The sequence below is a fragment of the Phalacrocorax carbo genome, chromosome 3 (genome assembly GCF_963921805.1).
Source record: "Phalacrocorax carbo chromosome 3, bPhaCar2.1, whole genome shotgun sequence".
Lineage (NCBI taxonomy): Eukaryota > Metazoa > Chordata > Aves > Suliformes > Phalacrocoracidae > Phalacrocorax > Phalacrocorax carbo.
In genome coordinates, this window is record NC_087515.1 from 117,957,209 (window position 1) to 117,978,097 (window position 20,889).

The 20,889-nt window shown below is 49.7% G+C and overlaps 1 protein-coding gene across 1 annotated transcript; it reads right to left on the bottom strand.

Annotated features, from left to right (window-relative positions):
* Nucleotides 1-6,076: 6,076 nt before the first annotated feature.
* OSR1 (odd-skipped related transcription factor 1) lies at nt 6,077-14,434 on the bottom strand. The gene is made up of 3 exons (XM_064448100.1): nt 13,976-14,434; nt 7,848-8,540; nt 6,077-7,309 (listed from the first exon to the last, which is right to left on the bottom strand). The coding sequence occupies exons 2-3, from the start codon at nt 8,492-8,494 to the stop codon at nt 7,174-7,176; spliced, it is 783 nt and encodes a 260-aa protein (XP_064304170.1). The 5' UTR covers nt 8,495-8,540; nt 13,976-14,434; the 3' UTR covers nt 6,077-7,173.
* Between the last annotated feature and the right edge of the window lie 6,455 nt (nt 14,435-20,889).

Consider the following 20,889-nt stretch of genomic DNA (forward strand, 5'->3'; position numbering starts at 1 on the left):
AAGCGTGGCATTTAGCATACAGACCTAATATAACTTTAGATGAGATCTGCTTTTACCGACTTTAATATTTCTCTGTTGGAAGCTTTCTCCTCTGTTCTCTGAAAATGTACCTGACACTTTTCTGTAGCCTGGTGCTGAACTTCTGGAGAATAAATAGATAAAGAAACAGCCTCAAAAGAATTTACAAGACATGTATAAACTGAAGTATCTTCACATACATTTGGGAGAAAGCCATTCTGTGTCTGGACAACCCTTGAATGGAAAAAAAAAAAAAGAAAGTTGTTAAATAGATTAATCATTCACCCATAACATATGATTTGAGCAGCCCCAGTTAGAAGCCAAACAGCCAGAAGGAGAAAAGGTGGTAATTATGTGGTTGCTTAAAACTAGTGAAGGAAGCAAGAGGATTAAGAGATGAATGAATTCAGAGGCAGACAGATTTGTGGTGAGTTTCATTCTGGAAGACACTAACTTGAAGTTGATGCAGAAGGCAAAAAAAAAAGGCCATTTTGAAATAGAGTCAACATGTCCAGTGATGTGGCAAATAAAATTACAGTTGCAGCAACATGCATGCAAACTAAAATTGAACTGAGTAAGAGGCAGAAATACAAATTGAGAGTTGAGATGGACAGGGCAAAAACTCTAGCAACATTGAGGAAGCAAAAAGAAGACAGGAGGAACTATGAACACATGGTGGGGGCAGGCGGGGTGAGGAACATTGCCTGAGAAATAAGGATTGAAGAAATAAAAAAGAGGAAAACTGGGTATCAGGTCTCTGGTAAAAGCTGATATACCTGTTGAAAAGCCAGGAACAGTTTCATATTTATTTTCTCCTCAATTTACCCTGCTATGAAAGAGAGACAAATAGGGACAGAAGACAAAGTAGTAAAATAAAACTTAGGAAAATTAAATATAGACAAAAAGTGATAGTGCGTCTCAGCAATGTGGATTTCGTGGCTGCAGCAAAACCATCAGTAGGCCTAATTCTCTTCTCAAAACTTCTGCCGTAAAACTGGAATAGCTCTGCTCGATTCAGCCAAGTCAAATTTCTGTAAAAGAGATGAACAAGCCCATAAACTGAGATTTCATTATTCCACATGTATAATGTAAAAATATTAAAAATCAAATGCAAGTTCCATCACCAAAGATCTAGTAAAGACAGAAGGCAAGTTAGAAATCAGGAAGAGAGAGATGACATTCATTCCTTGAAAAATAGTTGAGGTGCCTCATATGACCAGAGCACATATTCTGCTACTGAAACTTAGCAAGAGGGTCCTCTAACTGCCCAAGTTGAATCGTTCCTTAGCAGATACAATAAGAATGCAGAATCAATAGACCTTGCAAACAATTTAACTGACTAGTGGGGACAAGCTCTGTAGACAAACTTTTGATAATCACTGCCACTGATCAAATTATTTTATTTTTCAGTAGCTACTGTGTCAGGAACTACAGTACTGGTATAAACATTTTCATGTTTGGTGCAATATCAGACTCCAGTAAAGCGCAAGCATAAAGTGTAGGGGGAGTCAGCACCGGCAGCTAAGGCACATGTGGAGGAAGGAACACCCCTTTTTAGTGATTTACCATGTTCTCATCAGGTGTTACTGCCAGCAGAATAGATTCCCAGAGAGCAGTCTAAAGGGAGGTGTGAGCTGGAAGCGGCAGAGACCTAGGAGCATGACAGGGATTCTGGAGCTGCTAGGCCTAATAAAGGGCAGAGCCAAACCGCTGAGGCACAGCACCTGCTAGAGCCACCATTCCTGCAGGCCTCACACCTGCGATGTTCTTGCAGGGTGCTGCCCTGTGTCATGTAAACGTGTCTGCTGGGTATCCATGACCCGGTGCTGCACCGGGTGGTGTGGACAGATACACAGTTTCTTCAAAAGCTATGAACATTTTGGGGCAACTGGGTTGGGTTTTGGTTTTTTTTAAGTTCTGCTGGGTGCTGAGCACCCTTCAGCTGCTCCTTGAGTTTAAGTAAGGTAAACATGACCGTGTAAAATAGGTCAATGGCTTAGCCTGTGTCTCCCAGACTCAGAAGTGATTCTTTCTAAGACAAGGAAAGCTTCCTTCACTGCTGCAGCTTTCTGAGCAGTTAAATATGCATGTGGCCAAACTCAGTCCTCATAAAACCCAATTGACTTAATTCAAAAAACTCCTATAAAGATGACTGATGTCATTGCAGTCCCACCAGGGATGAATTTGGCCCATGCCATTCCGCCTGTTTAGTCATTGGATAGGAATGTAGAGAAGAAATGCATGCTGGGCTTTAGGACTCCATCTCTCAACAAAACTGCCAGGGCTGAAAAAGAATTACACGTGAATATAAATTTGTCTTGTACACTCCATTCGATCTCCCAGATCAGCCACTGCTTTCAGCTGCCCAGGTACGAATCAGAGTATCTCCTTTCACTACTGAGGGCTGAGCAGGAGTTTCTACATGAGTGTGCCAGGCCTCTTGGGGACAAAATCAGCAGCATTATCCCCAATCTACAAATGAAGAAACCAATACAGGGAGCTGAAGTGATTTGCTTCAGCTCACATGTGGTGACAGAGGTAGAAGAGGTATTGAAACTTAAGTACTTATGGCTCCTCGCCACTTAGGCCATGTATTCCTGTGATATATCTTTTTAATTTCCCTCTCCTTTCCCCATCTCCTTTCTCCCCTGCCCCCAACCCCATCAACATTGTCTGTAGCCACACAACTGGGAAGCTGGGATTAATCCATCCCTAGGGAAACTGGGATTAATATACAACTCATGCGGAACCTTTAAAAACCCAATGATTTGTGGTCCCCTTTTCAGAGGCACATGTAATCCACAGCTGAAAAGTAACTATTTGCTGTTCCAGTGCACATTCTGAGAGAGGCTTTTGCTCTGTTTCATAAATGTACACTGAAGACCCCAGCTGACAGGACTTCTTCCTGCATCCAATAAAAAACCAGGCTCAGTGTGCTGTGCAGAATCAGGCACTTACGGAGTAGTAACAGTTTATGGGCAGAAAAAGAATGACTGGAATGCAAAGGGGGGAAAAAAAGAGAGAGAGAGATGTGCCAAGACATCTTGACATTTTCTCCTGTAACTGGAAATGGTTAAAAAAAAAAGTAATTAAAAAAAAGAAAAGACCAAAAAAATCTGTGTTTCCCTTCTAAATCTTGCAGGAAGAGACAAATAGAGTCAGGTGCCCTGGTTTTTACTCTTGCAAACTCCCATTCAGTGATGTTTTTTATGATGAAAATGCAAAATTTAAAGCAACTGTGAAAACAGAATCAGCTCTCGATTGGCAGACAGAGGCCTAAGTTCTATTCACTGCATGAATGTCAGATTAAAACACATGCAAAGCGAGAAAAGGAAAAAGAAATGGGAGGTAATTAATAATTTAAATTATTTGTGATCCTGATTCAAAAGGCACATTTTGCATCTGATTCCTTTCATTTATTTTGGGGGTTAGTACGACTTACCTCTTTTGACTGTTGTGATTTCATCTCTTCTTTGCTTTCCTTGGAATCACTGAACTGATACTGCCTAACAAAATTCAAAACACTGGAGGGAACAGGCAAACTGTTCACCAGTGCAGCTGAGAGCCACGACCAGAGAGATAGCCTTTGTTTGAAGGAGGTTGAAAGCAGCCTTCTGGGAAGAGGAAATACACACATGTATGCATATAGTACAATTGACATTAAGATGCTGTGTGTGCATCCTGTGCTCGGTACGCCCATGTAGTTTTAATATATCTGTTATTCTGATTATGTCAATTCTGGGGATTTTTTTTTTTTTTAATTGCACATAAAAATAAATGTCCAAGGAAATTCTTGGCAGGCAAATCACCAGGCTTCAGCCTTACAAATGAAACGCTTCTCATGCCCAGCTGGGAGGAGTGGTTTCTCCACCTTCGCGATCCTGCAATTATAATGGTTCCCAGGAACCAGTAACTGACACGGTTTCTTACCTCGCCGCGGGTGTTTCGGTATCCCGGTGTTAAGGAGATGGTGGAGCGGCCGTGGGAAAGCCTCAGTGGAGTGACCCTCCCTGCAACCCTTCTTCCCTCCCTTTGGACCCAACTCGGATTTCTGCTTCGTAGTCACGACCCCTGAAAAACGGCTGGCTCCGAGCGACAGAGCCTTTCGCTTTCACCCTCCGCGACAGGACCGTTCCTGTACTCTGTGCCACGAACGACACCAGAGAGCCGGGGAAGTTGGTCGGGGATTTTCTCTCTGAAACTCCCTTTTGAAGAAATGCACGGCGGGGGGCGCGGGGCGGCGGGGACGGACGGACGGACGGACACACACTGCGAACCACCCAGCCCTCAGGCTGGCAGTTCGCGCCGTGCCCGCGCTCGGGGCCGCAGGTCGCTCCCCGGAGAGGCGCCGGCCGCCGTGCCCCCGTCCGGGCAGCGGCGCAGGCCGGCGGCAGCCGGGGGCCGCCCGGCGCGCTGCCGGGGCCGGGTGGCGTTTTCCAAGGAGCGCTCCGCAGGCAGCGACCCGCGCGGGGCGAGGCGGCTAAACCCCGACGGAGGAGCGGGGCGGGGGCGGGGGGGGACACACGACCTTCACAGGCAGCGCAAATTTCCCCCGGGACAACGCAGCCCGATCCGGCGCGGCCGCGCGAGGCCAGCGCAGCGCAGCGCAGCGCAGCGCAGCGCAGGGCTGCTCCTCGCTCCTGCCGCGCAACCCAGCCCGGCAGAGCCCCGCGCCCGTCCCACGGTGGCGGCTACGCGCTGTGGCAGAGCGGAGGGGCCAGCCCAGGTTTCCTGCAGGCTTGGGTGATTTCACCCCCGCACTCCCTGCTCGTACCGAGCGGTTGGTTTTCAGATGCCTTTAAAGCCAAAGCCAGAAAGCCTTTACGCGGAGCGGAAAGCGAGTGGCGGGTGGGAAGCAAAGCAAAAGCAAGCCGGCTTCAAGCTCTGCCCGTTCTCACAGCCTCCGGAGCTGGATGCACGCAGAGGCGTCGTCTCGGCACCCCGCGCTTCCCAAGGGCCTTGGTAGGCTGAAGGTACCCTCCAGCAAGTGCCTTTAAATTAGTTACGATGCGCTCGAATCGGCGTCCAATAAAAAAGAGGGGGAGAGAAGTTTCTACCCCCCCCCTCCCCTTACACTAAATGAGTTACAACAGCAACTTTTTCCCCTGTCGTTGATAGGATTCCTTGACCAAATAAAGAAATATTTTCTAAAAGCGGGGAAGGGGGGAAACGAACCGCTTTGGGCCGAGCGCTCGCGGCCTCGGAGCATCCCCGCTTCGGCAGCGCCGGGGCCGCCGGGCCGGGTCCCGCGTCGCTTCGGAGGTGGCGCCGCGCTAATTCGCGGGAGGCTTTTCGTAACGCGGGGGGCACTGGCTTGTGACCGGGGGGAGAGGGTCTAGGGTTTGCCGAGGGGACGAGAAAGGACGGCGGGAGGCGCTTCAAAGGCTCACGCGGATCCCCCAGCTCTGAGCTCTCTTCCCCGTCTCGACCCAAAGCGGCTTCGCAGTGGAATAAACATCTCTGATCTAAGACAGCTGCCGGGAATCAAAGGCCGCCCCAGTCAGCGCTGAACCGGCCGAAGATGCGGCTGAGAAATGCCCGCTCCTGACAAGCGAAGGGAAGGGTGTGCGAAGCGGCCCTCCCCGCAGCGCCCGCGGGCCGGGAAAGCAGCAACGCTTTCCCCATTCTTCATCTGATTTGTTTTGTAACACTTCTGACACCTAATCTTATCAGCTAATACCCAAGATTTAGTTGCCCAAGATGATTTTTTTTTTTCCGCACTAGCGGCAAAATTATTTGACTCCTTGCAGATCTGTTTACTTTAGTCAGCCTTAAAAGTAAAAAAAAAAAAAAAAAAAAAAACCTTTTAAAAAAATGGGGCAGTGGAGAAAAAGAAAATGAGGAGAGGGAAGCGTGGAAGCTTATGCTTAAAGGAAAGATCCAGACTTTCCAAGGCTGGTAGCAACAAGCACTGAGGAAATAACAAGCTAACTCAAAAAAAAAAAAAAAAAAAAGAAAAAAGAAAAAAAGGAAGAAGAAAGATTCTGAATATTGATAGAGAAGGGTTGCTAGGGAAGAGACCAGAAACCAAATGAACACAGATGTAGTCCATGCAGACTTGCCTGTAAAATAACGATTTATTTTAATACTTAAAAAACACACACAATCCAGTGATAAATGTCAATTACCAATAATCAGCATAAAGTGCCAAACAGCCATACAACTTTTTTTTTTTTAATAAACAAAACTTATTGGAATGTCTCTTAATTTGAGTACACTGTTCAGAAAGCCAGCATTTAAAAAAATATGCTCTCAGGTTGAGATTTGTTCTCCCTCATCAGGACACACGAAGGCTTTAAAGTACCACTAAAACCGCGTTGTGCATACCGCCAGTTTGACGTATTGCCATCTTTCTTTCCTCTGGGTTGTTTTAAATAAGTCCACAAGTTACAAACCTCCTCACAGCGCACTAGACCACAAGGCACAAAAAAAGGTCTCCATGTCCCATGAACACTGATTTGTCCCAAACACCAGGGACCCACAGGTCTAAGATCTGGATGCGATTTTTAGCGCATGATAGGACTCCTCACTTGAGAGATTTCGGTCATTTCCAAACATTAATTTTCTTCTCCTTTTAAGAAAACAAACTAGCAAACGAGGGTTGTAAGTTGCCCTTCTCCTTGTCCTAATGGTGCTGTGATGAGAAACCACCGTTTCAGTTCTTAATCATCTTCCAGAATTCTCTGTATTTCCTGAAGTGTAAAAATAAGAAGCTTTATACAGTCAAAAAAAAAAAAAGTATAAAATAAGAGGTTGGGTTTTTTTTTAAAAAAAAAAAAAGTAATACTTTTGGAAGCTACGATTTGGGGGTGGTTTTTTTGGTTGGGATTGGGGGGTGGGGGCTTGTGGGTTTTTGTTTGGTTTTAAAGAGATTCCTGTCCAACACGTGAGCACCACCTTTTGGCATAAAGTTTATCAAAGCCACACAAGTCAGCTAACGCTCTCTGCACCATTCATGTATATTTTAAATGCAGAATAATCTTTTCACCCACGACTTAGGAAGTTAGTTGTTGGGGGGGGGGCAGATTTTGCTCTTTTGAAAGTACAAACAAAAACAAAACCCAAAGTTCAGTGCTCCCATCCTGAAAGTTTTGTTTCTGCTCTGGTTTTGGTGTAAAGTCTGAAGGGGAGGAAAAGTTCATAGAAGTTGGAGATTCAGCACTTAAGTTTGGCAGGTTTCAGTTCCTTTACTTGCGTGTGCAGTGTCTTGTGGACAGCTAGCGTTCTGGACTGGCAAAATCCTTTCCCACATTCTTGACACTTAAAAGGCTTTTCTTTAGAATGGATATATCTAGGGAGAGAAAAACAATCAAGATGTCAGAAATAACCGGCCTGAACTCAGCAGTGACCTACCTGATGGAGAGCACGCTGGAGCTTTTTACACCTACTGCCGAGACCAAGAGCGCTGGAGTGCGGCACTCGGGCGATCACCCGTATGTGTGTGTGCACGAAGAGGGTGGGGTGTTGGAGGCTACAAGGGTGCCTTTCTTAGGGATAAAGAGCAACTTCTGTGACTTTAGATCACCAGGCTGTATGTCTTCATGGCACTTCTAAATGATCACAAAGGCAGAGGACCCAAGAAGACGCAAACAGAGGGCGAAAATGTCTGTGGAAGTTAAGAAGGAGGCTGTGCAAGTCATTTTTGTGGCCTGTTTTCTGAAGTAAGTTATCTGGGCTTATCCACCAGCAGCAGAAAAAGGAAAACCTAGAGGGAACACTGCTGGCTGGCCAGGGATATGACTTTTCTTACAAGCACCTTCGTGAGTGTAGGTGTGTAATCGGGAGACTACAGATACACAAGGAAAAAAGGACAGGAGAAGAATTGTTACCTGTGATCCCTCAGGTGATCCTGTCTTCTGAAGGCCTTGTGGCAGATGTCACACGTGTAGGGCCGTTCATCGGTGTGGGTTCTTTCATGAATCAAAAGGTTGTAGGACTTGGTGAAGTGCCTGCCGCAGAATTTACACACGAACTCCTTCTTGGTTTTGGATGGTAACCTTCCCCGCGTCGGTTTCTTCTCTGGAGAGAGTTTAGTCACCTCAAGCAAAGACCCCAGCCCTGGGGGTGAGCCCTGACTGTCTGCCTGTCCCAGTTTAGAGTGGTCCTCTTGTGTGGCAGCCACTGCTAAGTTGGCAAAGTCGAAGCGGGGTTTGGCTTTTAAGGTCACATTGGTGGCCTCTTGCTTGGGCTGGATGACATGTGGGAAGAGAGGGAATGTCGGCAGCTGGAACCGTGCATCCACCAGGCTTGACACGCTGGGCACCTTGGAGAAGGAGGAGCGGGGCAGATGCATGGCCGGGTACCCCAAAGTCCACTGGTGCAGGTGTACGGCGTGCAGGGCGCTGAAGCCGTAGAGGTTGGAGAGGTGGTCAGAGGGCACGGCAGGCAGCCCGTTGAATGCTTGCAGGAAGGAGTAGTTGGTGAGCTGGAGGGAAGGATGGATAGGCACTGGGGCCGGCAGGGTCTTACTTCCCATGGTGGCCACTCAGGAGGAGGATCTTGGGAATAGGGGAGGAAAAGATCTGGAAAATAAAGATGAAGAGGGGAAGAGGGAAAGGTGCATTTATACATAGATAAAAGCAGAGTTAATTTCTCACCTCACTCCTCATTAATGCCTTTTTCCAAAGCCATGGGAGGAGACTGACTTGGACTTAGAGACGCCTGACCAGCTCCTGGCAGCGAGTGTATCCCCACAGGTCTCCAGCTTCTTTCTCTCCCCATCCCTCGCACACAACAGTTGTACCCTGTCCACAGTCATTCACCCCCACAACAGCATTCCTGTGCCAGGTAGACCTCCCATGACCCTCTGCACAGGGACAGTGAAGAGGTGCCATTTTGACCTACAAAGCTGAGGTTTCTCCTGTGTAATTTAAAATCCATTCCTGAGCGTCCTCAGCCTTTAGAAAATGGTGGGATACTGCCCACTACATCTGTCCACAAAAACTGCCTTTAGCCCCGACCCTTGAGGTGGTGTGGGGAGGGAGCGCAGAGAGCTCACTGTCCCTGGTTCACTCACCTCCTTGAGGTCTGGCCTCAGACAAGCCTCTGCCTCTGGGCTGACGGAGGCCATTGGGTGCTCAGAACTGCACGTCCTCCCTCATTGAAAAAAAAGAAAATCCCCATTTTTCTGCAGGGGGAGAGGGATGGGAACAGCCCACAGCCCTCCCTTATGCACTGCAAAAACAATCCAGGTGACAAGTCTGACGTGCCACTTGCTCACCCCAGGGGGAAGTGCCTGGCTTCAAGCCCACATCCTAATTTAGGCAATCACTTAATTAGAACCCATCCAAAGGGGAAAAGGTGAGGGCTGGAGGGACCCTTCCCATGAGGACAGCCAGTCCACCAGCTGCAGGGCCGCAGCCCTTCCCTGGGTTGGGTGCCACCACTTTCCTGTGTGTTTCAGGGTCCCGACAAGCCCCCAGCCTCTTCTCTGGGCCAGATGCCTACCCTTTTCACCCCACAAGGTGGAGGGGAAAATACTGCCAGGCAGCAGCATCAAGACGCATCTGGCCCTGCCTGCAAATTCAGACCTACTGCTGTCAGGTCTGAATTTGCAGACCACCGAGGGTTGGTGGTGGGGACGCAGCTTCCGCTCTTTGCGGGTGCAGGAGAGCACCCACAGCTTTTGGAGGCATCATGTCCCTGCATCCAGGGAGCCTCCTCCTTACTCCGCAGCCCACAGCTTGCACTTGCCTTCCCACAAGCAGTCTCTGGGGTTTGCCCTCGGTGAGGCTGCTTTCCTGCAGGATCCCCATAGGGTCCCCGTAGAGTCCCAGCAGGGTGCTCATAAGATCCCACAGGTTCCCACAGGATCCACACAAGGTGCCCAGAAGAACCCATGGGGTTCCTGCTGAGTCACCATAGGATCCCCACAAGATCCCCACAGGGTCAGGGCAGGACCCTCACAGCTCTCAGCCTGGAGGGTCAGTCCATCCCCACGTGAAGAGCAAAGCCCCTTTGGGGAAAAGGAGGCAGCCAAGCACTGCAGAGCAGTAATTGTCCCTCTGGCCTGGAGGGCTGGGAGGGTGGAAAATGGTGGCGGAAGAGGTCTAGAGAGCAGGGAAACAAATCTGATTTATATGTGGGCTGTTGCCTGGACCGATGAGCTGCGGCTGGGAGGGTGTGAGAAGGAGAAGCTTGCTCTGAGCAGCTCTATACACCGGGTCCACCTTTCACATCGCTTTACATAAATCAGCAGCAGGAAGAAAGACTCAAACCTTAGAGGAATTCCATCGCAATGACCCAGAATATGAGATTGTGTCATTTTGCCTTTTTTAATTGGACACATTTTGGATAGTGGCTGATTGAGGAATGCACACATTGCATTCTCCTCCCTCTCTTCTTTTTTTTTTTTCCCCTCTTTTTTTAACTATTTAGGGCCGATGAACCAACCAGGCTGTTTTGTTGTTCTACTGGGGAAATGCTTTTTATTTTGTCAGTGCTGGCCATACACCAGGTGTGTCCACCTCGCAGCACAAACGCCTCAATCGATGACGCCAAGAACAAAGTGCGTGGAAAACACTCCTTTCCATGTACCTGAAATGACCCTTTCTGCCTGTCACAATGGCTCCGTGTCTGTTTTCCTGTCTAGGTATCCCTAGTTCTCTCAAGCATGAAACATGTTTTTGCAAACTGAGTTAATTTCTGAGCTTATCCTCTTTCTTTCTTATCAACCTTAGAAAACATTTAATATGGAATATATAAGCAAACACCTACTATGTCAATTTGGGTAAATACTTGCTCTACAACATTTTAAAAATTCTCTTTCGATTTCCCAAACGAAGGAGAGGGCAGAAACCAAGGAGAAATATAGTCGGGTTGTAATAGCATCCATTGCACTGCGGGTTTTTGTTTTTGTTTTAATTTTTTGTTTTGGGGTTGGTTGTTTTTCCTTTTTTTTTTTTTTGTGAGCAGTTCTATTATTTTTTGGAAAAGAAAAAGAAAAGAAAAGAAATAAAACAAGGGAAAAAGAAAAAAAGAGAAAAAAAAAAAAAAAAAAAGAAAAGCGGAGGTGGGAGCGGAGTGTTCACGTTACTACAAGTTTGTTGGCACTTCTCCAGAAATGTAAGCTACACTTCTGCTCTGCGCGACCGGGATAGTCAAAAATATAGATGAAGAGCAGAGTATTTCATAAAGATGTCCCCTCTCTCCGGGACATCAAAGCCAACACGTTTCACAGCGCAGTAACTCTCCGCTCTCCCGCTTGCCCGCAGAGAGATCAATGTTTCTTTGATTTCGGTGTCACCTCCACCTTTAATTCTGTTTCATGTAAACAGATCGTTATCGGGGCTTCTTTTTTATTTTATTTTATTTTTATTTTTTTTTACAGAAGAAGACCCCGCGAGTTCTCTGCTTGAATTCCCCCATCACAATAAAACTGTGCGGGGTTTTCTTTTTTAACACAAACTAGCTCGGTGAGTAATTAAGAACAAACCGCTTGTGTTCTGACTGAAACAAAACCCACTCATGCCAAGATAAATTTACCCTGCAAAATAGGATCATAAACTTGAAAGACTACATCTGTCTCCAGCTTTCTTACCCTTTGTCCTGCTTGAAGATACGGTAATGCTATTGTCCAGTTGCCATTGTTTTAAGACCATTGTAATCTTAACCTTCCAGATTAAATTCTACCTCCCCTATACGTGGAAAAAAAAAAAAAAAAAAAAGACAGAGAAAAAGAAAAATCCACCAGGCTTTTTGCTGGTATCATAGTGAGGGGCGAAATAAAATGGATTTTTAAGTAAACTTGTGGCTAGTCGGTATTTTTCCTTTCTACTTTGAATTATCAATTTCCGACGTGTCCTTTGAAAGGGATATTTGTTACATTAAATACCTGACTCATAAATAATGAGGTTTGCTAATTAGTTCCACATGGAAGAATGGAGGAGGTAAATTACCCTGAGAACGTTGCTTATTTTTACAAACATGATAAAGTAGCGGACATAAAATGCTGCATTCTTGCGATAGTCTCGAACTACAGCGATCAGGTTCATCTGTCAAAAATAAGTTCCCTTGCCTTGCCTGAGTCCTTTAAAGTCTGGTAGCCCTGTTCTTTCGGCCGCATCGCATCGGTGTGCGACATTTTGCCCCAGGTCGGCTGCTTATTTTGTCCCCTTTGAGGGAACGAGATTTTTCCTTCCTATCAGTTTAAGCGAGGAAATAGGGCTTACAATTTATCTGTGTTTGGGAAACTAACTGGAAAAGGAATAAAATTGCCCTTTCGCTCCGTATTATTGGAGCGTGGTGCTCTTGAGGAATAAAGTGCATTGTTCAGCACAGATTTATTCAGAGTATTAATGAAGTGTGCAGAATCTATTAAAGCAGGTTTATTCGGGGCTAATTGAGCGTGAAAGAGTTAATTGCTAACATTAATGAGGACTGGAAGGACTCAGTCAGCATGTGCCTTGGATACCTCCGCTCGATCCTTATAAAATCATCATTCACATTTTATCACGAAATCAGTGCTGACAAGTTTCTCCAGACCACCGTTGCGAATGCGGGTCAACGCGGCGGATTTATTTTCGTCTCGCAATAATAACGACAACAACAACAGACTGCACCAGCGATCGCTACGCTGCCCGGGGCAGCCTTTATCCGAAACAACAACAGCAAAAAAGTCCCCGGGTCCGGATCCTGGTGGGACAGAGGCACCGCGGGCGGGAGCGCGGCCCCGCGGGAGGCGGGCGCGGGTGGGTGCCGGCGGGCCGGCCGCAGGGACCAGGCTCCTCGGTCCTCTCCATGCAGAAGATTCAGGCTGGTTTGGGGGTTTTCTATGTGGGTTTGGGTTTCTTTTTAATCCCCTCGGGTGTAGAAAGGCCCCCAGCGCAAGATTAATCCTCTCCTCCCTGGAGAAACCCCCAGTGCCTCCCCCCGCGCACGAATAACCGCCCTCCCTCTCCCCGGCGGCACAGGGTCCCTTCCCTCCGCACCCCTCGCCTCCCACGGCCGCGGCCCCAGCAGGCACGGCCAAGGGTGGGGAGCAAAACTTTGGGGGCGGCCCCCCCGCGGGGCCCCGAGGCGCGCCCCCGGGCCTGGCCGACCCCGGCGGCGCCGTCCCCGGGCGTGCTCCCGCAGCCGAGCTCCGCCGCGGGGCCGCGCAGGGCGTTCTCACTCCCCTGGCCCCGAGCTCGGCGCTGCTCTAGGGCTTGGCTTCGGACTTACTGAACTGGACCTACTGTGCACCTGCCCGGGACAGGGCTCTGGCCCTCCCGCCCCGCTCGCCTGTTACCGGACAACTGCCGCAGCACTACGGCCGTCTCCAAAGCGCTCTATTTTTACAGTTTCCCTCCCAGAAGCCAACTACAACAACTACACCCTAATCCTCGGCTTTGCACTGACACTTCACAGGCTCGGCCACGGGAGAAGCTCAGCCTCTCCGTACGCTGAACTTGTTTTGATCCATTCAGACAAATATATAAACACCGGATTGATTTCAGTTACGGCCTTGGGAGGAAACAGAGAAGGCTTCTCGGACCCTAGAACACTAAAAATAGAGTAGGAGAGAAAGAAAGAAAGAAAGGAAGAAAGAAAGAAAGAAAAGGAAAGAAAAAGAAAGAGTAGAGAGGAGAGAAGCTGCACGTTCAAGTCCATAAAGGACATTCAGGCTTCTGCTTTGCAGCTCGCATGTGTCATTTTTAGCTCGGGTTAAAAACACAGCTTCTCCGCAAGGGGGGATAAACAACTTTGAAAGGGGAAGACAAATCTTTAAATAGCATCAAAATATCCGAGCGCCATGTGAAGGCTTCCCCCAGCCCCCCGCCCGCCCCGAGGAGAACAGTCCTCCTCACGGAAGCCACTATTTCCCCGCTTCTTCTGCACCAGCCAGGGGGTGGTGGGAGGGGATGGGGGGGAAAGAAAGAAAGGAGGGAGAGAAAAGGAGGTGTTTGGATCGATATCCCCAACCTCCGAAGCTTGGCAAAACAAAAACCAAACAAAATGAGTTGTTCTTTTTATTTACCTAATCCCGATCTGTGCTCCACCGCTGGCAGCAGTTAAAAGATCCTGGGCTAAATTGGAGCTGGTGAAACAAAATACTAGGAAAAAACAAAAAAAAAAAAAAAGAAAAAAAAAAAGAGGTCGGGCTCGGTCAGTTTCTGTGCTGGCCCTGGGGGGCACAGCGCTCTCCCCACCCCACCCCACTGCTCCTCCAGCGGGTACAGGCAGATCCGAGAGAGCAGCGGGGCCAGGTGTCCAGGTGCTCTGGCTGATGGAGACAGAGGTGCTGCCCTGCTGCTGCTGCTGCTGCTGCTGCTGCTGCTGCTGCTGCCGTCGCCCTCTCCTCCTCCTCCTCCTCCTCCTGCTGCTGCTGCTGCTGCTGCTCCCGGCGCCGCCTGCGTGAGCCGGAGTGCAAACGCGCCCGGGAGCAGCCGAGCTCAGACTGAACCGATCCCTTCCCTCCAGCCTCCTCCTTATTTCAACCCCCCCTCCCAGCTCCCCCCTCAACCTCCCACCAGACTCCGGGCATGCGCACGCAGGGAGAAAGTTTCTGGCTGGGAAGAACCAACTTTTCAACCCGCTTCTCCTGGAGGCGCAGCAGCCCGGGGCTCGCAGCCCGCAAGTGTGCGATCTCGCCCCCCCGCCCGGCTCCCGCAGCCTCCCCCGGGGCATCTCCCCGGGGCCCGCTACGCGCGGCCCCCCGCGGCGGAGCGGCCTCCCGTGGGGGGCCCTTGTGGGGGGGGTGTGTCCCGCTGCGGCTCCGGTGGCGGAGCGGCGGCTCCCCCGGCTGCGCTGCGCGGCCGCGCTGCCTGCGCCGGCCCGCCGCTCCGCACCGCACCGCACCGCATCGCTCCGCACCGCACCGCTCCCGGCTGGCCCCGCCGAGCCGCGGGACAGGGCGCACCGGGACCTGCCCAGAGAGGGAGGGGGAGAAAGGCAGAAAAAAACAGTGGGGGGAGGATGGAGGGAGGGATCTGCTCCCTCCGGGAGGATCTGGGGATCGCAAGTGGTTCTCCCTCCCTGAGAAGATCCTCCGAGAGGATCCCAGGAGCCGCTTACCTGTGAGGGGTCCGCTGCCGACCTAGAGCCGCTTCTCTCTCCCGCCCCAGCATCCCTCCCGGTCCCCACTTTACGCCCCAGCTCTCCTGACCTCGGTGCCTTCCTCCCGTCCCTCCTCTCGCGGCCCGAGACGGTCTCTCCCCGCACCCCGGGCGGGGTTCTGCGGCGTGAGGAGCCCCGCGGATCCCCCGCGGGTCGGGAGCCTCAAAGCCCTGCTTGGGTCCGGCGGGAGGCAAACTACCCGGGCGAAGCAGGCAAAGCAAAACAACCCTCGAAAGAAAAAGGTTAAAACTGCTTTATAATTAATCCTGAGGCCATAATCTCCTTGCTTATTTGTTTTTCTATTCATCCATCCATTCACACTCCTTTAGATCCGTGAAGGGGGGAAAAATTGCTTGGGTGTATTACATCGTCCCGAGGAACCAGGGAAATACAATACCCTGGGGAAGACAGAGCCGTCAGGATAACATGGTACCGTCCTCAGGGACACGCATGTGCTTTTTTTACTGTTCGTGTCACTGCCATTGTTACACTGATTTTTGCCCACCTCCGAAGGAAAAGCAAACAAACAAATAAATAAAACATCAACAAAACAGCAACAATAAAACACTGCGTGATCATCCTGCACAATAAGCGTTCGCGGACACGACCGCAGCGTGGCGAAGGAAGCCCTAGCGATGCCATTCCATCCCCAAAACATCCTTAGTTCTGGGGTCCAGCACTGCTCACTGCTCTGGGCAGGCGAGGAGATTTTCTTCCCCTTCTTTTGCAAACGAGTGGCATTTTTATGAGGCAGAGGCGAAGCAAAGACGTTCTCCCATGCCGGCTTCTTCAGTTCTCTCTCATTTCGTGCTGCTAGTTTCTTTCTTTCTCTCTTTCTTTCCTATTACTTCCCCCTACCTAAAAAAAAAAAACAAAACCCACACCAAAAAAACCCAAAACTCCTAAAGCCCAAACCTAGCACTTTTATTCCTGTTCTGGGGGTCGAAATGTCGAGAGTGCGATCCTGAGCTCGATGCTGTAAGTTGATGCCTTCGAATGAGTTTGCATTTGCAAAAATAGTTTTCAAGTCCTGTTGTCAGAACACGAATGTGGGATCCCCAAGTGTCCCTAAACCAAGAAACGGACTGGAGATACGCTCTTCTAACTGGAGATTTCTCTTTTCCCAGAGGAAGAATCTTGGTACAGCTGGGGGTGGGTGCGTGCATTAATAAACCAAAAATCACGATTCTCTTTAGAGAAGTAGCCGATTAATTGAGATGATAAACACAACAACGGCACTGATACCTGCACGTGCTGTCTTCAAGGGTACAAAAAAGAAATTGCAGTTCCAATTACAAAACCCATCATTCCGGAATAAATACTTAAACATCGAAATAAAAGGCAGTAAAAGATCTCAGCGTCTAGGGGGGAGGGAGACAGAGAAACTGATTCCCACGCGAAAATAGTTTATAATCAAAGCGGGTCGTTGGGGTATTATTCCACCCCAGAGTATTACTGGAAGCTGCAGCTGAAAGCTGCCTGGATAACGTATAGCCTGGTATTTACGTATTTGTTAAAAAATAAAAAATATTTGGACTTGTCAACCCACTGGCGACTGAACTGAAGTTTCAGGTTAACTGTCTTGTTAAGTGCATTTGGTTTAAATATCTGGTCTTTAAGTTATGAAGGGTATGCTGTTCCAAAACCTTTATTCTCAGACGGATTTTTATGATGTCCCTTGCTAATTTGCATTATGTCAACTTGTAACGGTGGGGAACCTAATACCGGGAACGGGATACAAAACCACTATTAGCACTGACACGCAGGGAATACGCTGCGCTTTTCCACGAAGATCTGCTGTCGATTAGGAATGTTACGACTTCAAGAGACTCGTAAAAAGTGAAGGCATCTGCTCCCAAAGCCAGCCACGTTTGTAGGATTTAGACGTGACAGCGAAACCCAATTCGCTTCGAGAGATCTGCGGGGTGCTTGGGGAGGTCGGAGCCCCACCTCTATTTCCCACCTGTATCCCCTTCCCAAAACCTTCCCCGTCCTGTCCCACGTATCTGCGAGGCGAAGGCCCCCCCGCGGGCTGTGCCCCCTTTTTTCGGGGAGCAGCATCGCGGACAGCGCCGGCCGCCCGCCACACCGGGGCCGCCGCCCCGCTCCGCGCCCGCAGCGCCGGGGCCGCCGCCGAGCGCTGCCGCCTCGCCCCGCCGCGCCGGGGCCGGTGCCCCTGCCCCTGCCCGGGGGGGCGGCTTCGTGCCCCTCCCGCGGAGCGGACTTGGGGAGCGCATCTGAGGGCATTTCTCCTTCCCTCCCGTAGGGAGCCCGCTGCGCCTGGCACCTCGTCCCCAACGAGTTTTGGGTTCAAGGGCTAATCCTGCGCAGCGCAGGTACCGGGGGCGGCTCCCCCGCCGGTTTAAACTCGCGTGGATGCCGGGCAGCCCTGGCTGCACCTACACGTCTGCAGGGAGGGGGCTGCACAGGCTGGCTGCTGTCCCTCTCCTTCCCTCAGCCGGGGCGCCCGGCTTCCCCTTCGGGACCCGCTTAACCTTTGCAGAATAACGATTGCCGGCCCCATCCCGCAGCCGTGTGCAGGATAACACTCTCTTTTGCTTCCCTGGGACTCTCTCCCCACCGGGGAACGGCGTTTGTCCCTCGAAAATTCTTTTATTGAGGAGAAACAACCCTGCCACTTGCGAAGCATCAGCCGCAGGCGCCTCGCCGGGGTTGCGAGGAGCAGCGGGTCCGGCGGGGCAGGGTGGAGATGTTTGTTTGCTCGGCGGATTTCAAGGGCTGCATCGCCGCCCGGACTCCAGCAAACATGTGGCCCCCCGCAACGCGGCAGTGGGTGGGGGACGGCTGGTCAAAGCTGCCTCCGGTCGGCAGCCCTGCAGTTCCCAAAGCTCCCGGGGGAAGGGAGCGGGGAGCAGGGCAGAGCAGGCGGCTCTGCTCGGCGGCGCTTCCGAAGCCTCTCGGCTCCCGGAGCTTCCCTGGGAGGGACGGAGCCAGCCCCGGGCAGAGACGCGGGAAAGAGTAGGCACAAGTGCACTGCAGCCTCCCCCCCGGCCCTCATGCCTCCCCGGGCAAGGTGTCCCCGAGACAGCCCCCTGGCTATCAGTGGCGCCTGGGGGCTACCTATATATATATATATATATTTTTTTTTTTTTTTTTCCCATTGCTTCGCTTTGCCCAGTTTTTCCTCTTCCCGCCGTTTTGGTGTTGACCGCGGTGAAGGATTAGCGTGTGCGGGCTCTGACCGTCGTCCCCCCCCGAGATAACCCGGGCCTCAGATGGAAAGGGAGAGCCAGGAAGGGCCAGGAAGGGGAACGAGCCCCTCGAGGCTGAGCCCGAAGCGCAGGGGGGAGCGCGGGGGGCGGCGGGCGCTCCGCACCCCTGTCCCGAAACCGCCCCGCTCCCTCCCGGCCCCTCGTTCCCCCCTCAGGTCCCGCGTAGCCCTATTATTTTAATAGCTGCTAATGACAGGAGACGGAAGAATAGCGGCAAACGACGCGGGTGGAAACCGCTCCCGCGGTGCGAGTAAATGCTCTTCTGATAGCGGCTCCCGCCCCCATCCCCCCGAACCAAAGCCGGCGCAGAGATGGATGGAAGGTTGTTCTGCCCACTTTTGCCTGTTTTTTTTTTTTTAAAAAAAAACTTCTGCTTCTAGGGCTTCCTGAAAATAAAAGCCAAACTTTGGAGCATCTCCATTTTGTTAGCGAGGGGGAAATCGTTTGCTTGACTCTCAGTGCGGAGCTGAGGCGTGACCCAGGCTGCAATAGGCCGCTGCCCCCCGCCAGCCGGCTGCCGCAGCGGGGCGCCCCGCGGGACCCGAGGGGCCGGGGCATGGCGCGGCCCCCGCCCCGGCCGCTCCGCCGGCTGCTCAGCCGGCCGAGGCAGACCTCCGCCAGCAGCTCTTGCGGACTGGAAAAGAAAATCCAGAGCACGGAATAGAGCGATAGGGGATTTGTCTTCTTCAAGAAGCACAATGGATTTTGCAAGCAACTAATTAAGTGCAAGAGCTCCCCCGCCCCCCATACACACCCCCCTTGTTTGCGAAGTGGTGTGAAGTCGGTTGTGTAAATGATTCCACTTTAACTTCCAGCCCCTTTAGATCACCAATAATGCCGTGGTGGTGCTGCTCACACTGCTGCAGCGAGAGTCAGCATTTCCATTATAATTTCCTATTTTCAGGAGTTTTTACAGTGGTCATAAAAATTCAATCCAGGCTCAAACTTGGCATCCCAGGGCTCCTCCCAGGAGTCATTTCTTTTTGTTGTATTTGAAAGAGGAAACCATTTATCTGTTTTTACATTACAAGAGAGCAACAAAAGGAAGCGAAAGCAGGGTTTGGAGGACTTTTTTTGTATTTTATATTGCTTGCTTTTCCTCAGCTTTACAGTATCTGCCATAGATATTAAAGGAGTACAGTACACAATAATTAATAACACATGAAAACCCATCAGGTTATAGAGAAGCCAGAATCCACAATCAGAACTGGTCATATAAAATATCCTTTATCATTCTAAAATGCTTCGCTTTTCTAAACTGATAATTTGCTAGCAATACATCCAAAATGTAATTTGATGCTGGGGTTCAGTTTGATTTAAAATGACCTGATCATTTGGAAATCTGAGAAAGTTCATGTATGTGCTCATATTTAAGAAGAATTTCCTAAAAGTACAGATGTTTTCGCTGCAGATTTGAGGGGTCTATCCTCCAGCTCGCTTTGTGCAAGTATATGTATAACGGTCAAATAATCTTTGGATTTAGGTGTCCCTAAGTATTCATTTATATGATGGATTGTAATGGCTATATGGTTCCCTTGAAACCATTATATTCTATCAGGTCAAAACCAGGTTCTTAAAAAAGTTCATTTAATACAAGGGTGGCTGGAATGATTTGTGTTCGTTGCATTCACCCACATACAATTCCCATATCTGCTGGAAATTGAGTAAGGATTTAATGACCCCACAGAAACCCAAGGTTTTGGTGACACGAGCTCAGAATGGGCCTATGAGACACAGACCAGTGTGAATTGGGACGCTCAAGTGGAATGCCAGCAGAGCCTGGACATCACATCATTTTGCTGTAGATTATGCCTATGCCACATGTTTTACAGAGAAGTCCTTTCTCCACTGCTATAAAATATATGATTCTACTAGGCTGGAAACTTAGTAGGGGTATCCTCCAACTCATCCAACTCAGGTTTGGCTAGGAAAAAGGACCACAAAGAATGATATTGCACAGCGGTGAAAGAATTATTTCTAGCTGGTAAAAAACCAAGTATGTATGGAATTAGAGGTACATATGTATACATATATATATGTACATGTAGAAAAGGAAACTACCTTTGTATGTAGACATAGAAAGGGATTAAGACAGACAGCCTTACAGTATGCATGATAGAATCAGGGGTACAAGTATATTGATTCAAGGAATGTCAAACACCTTTTCCTTTTGAAATTTTTGGAATAACATGTATTTGACAAGGCGTATATTTACTATAGCTAACAGTTAAAGTAGTATTCCATAACTTTTAGAGAATGAAGGCAACATTTTCTTGCCATGGTCTGTCAAACACAGGACTGGAATCAGGGTTCCACAATATTTTTCTTCCCTTGAGGGATTTAATCATAGTGATATCAGGCTAGTAACTTCCAGTGGACCCAGCACTTCCCAAAAGCAAAGGAAACTCATTCTCTGACCTCACTTATACCTGTACCTCGGTCCAGGTGTGTTACTCTTCCAATTAAACCGTTGCACCTAATTTGGGAGTGTTGGGTCCCAGATTCTTCAGAGAGTGGAGGTAAATCCAACCCATGTTGACTCACATTTCATAAAAACCTTTCTTTTTTTGATTGACCATATGCCAGTGCACACACAGAGCCA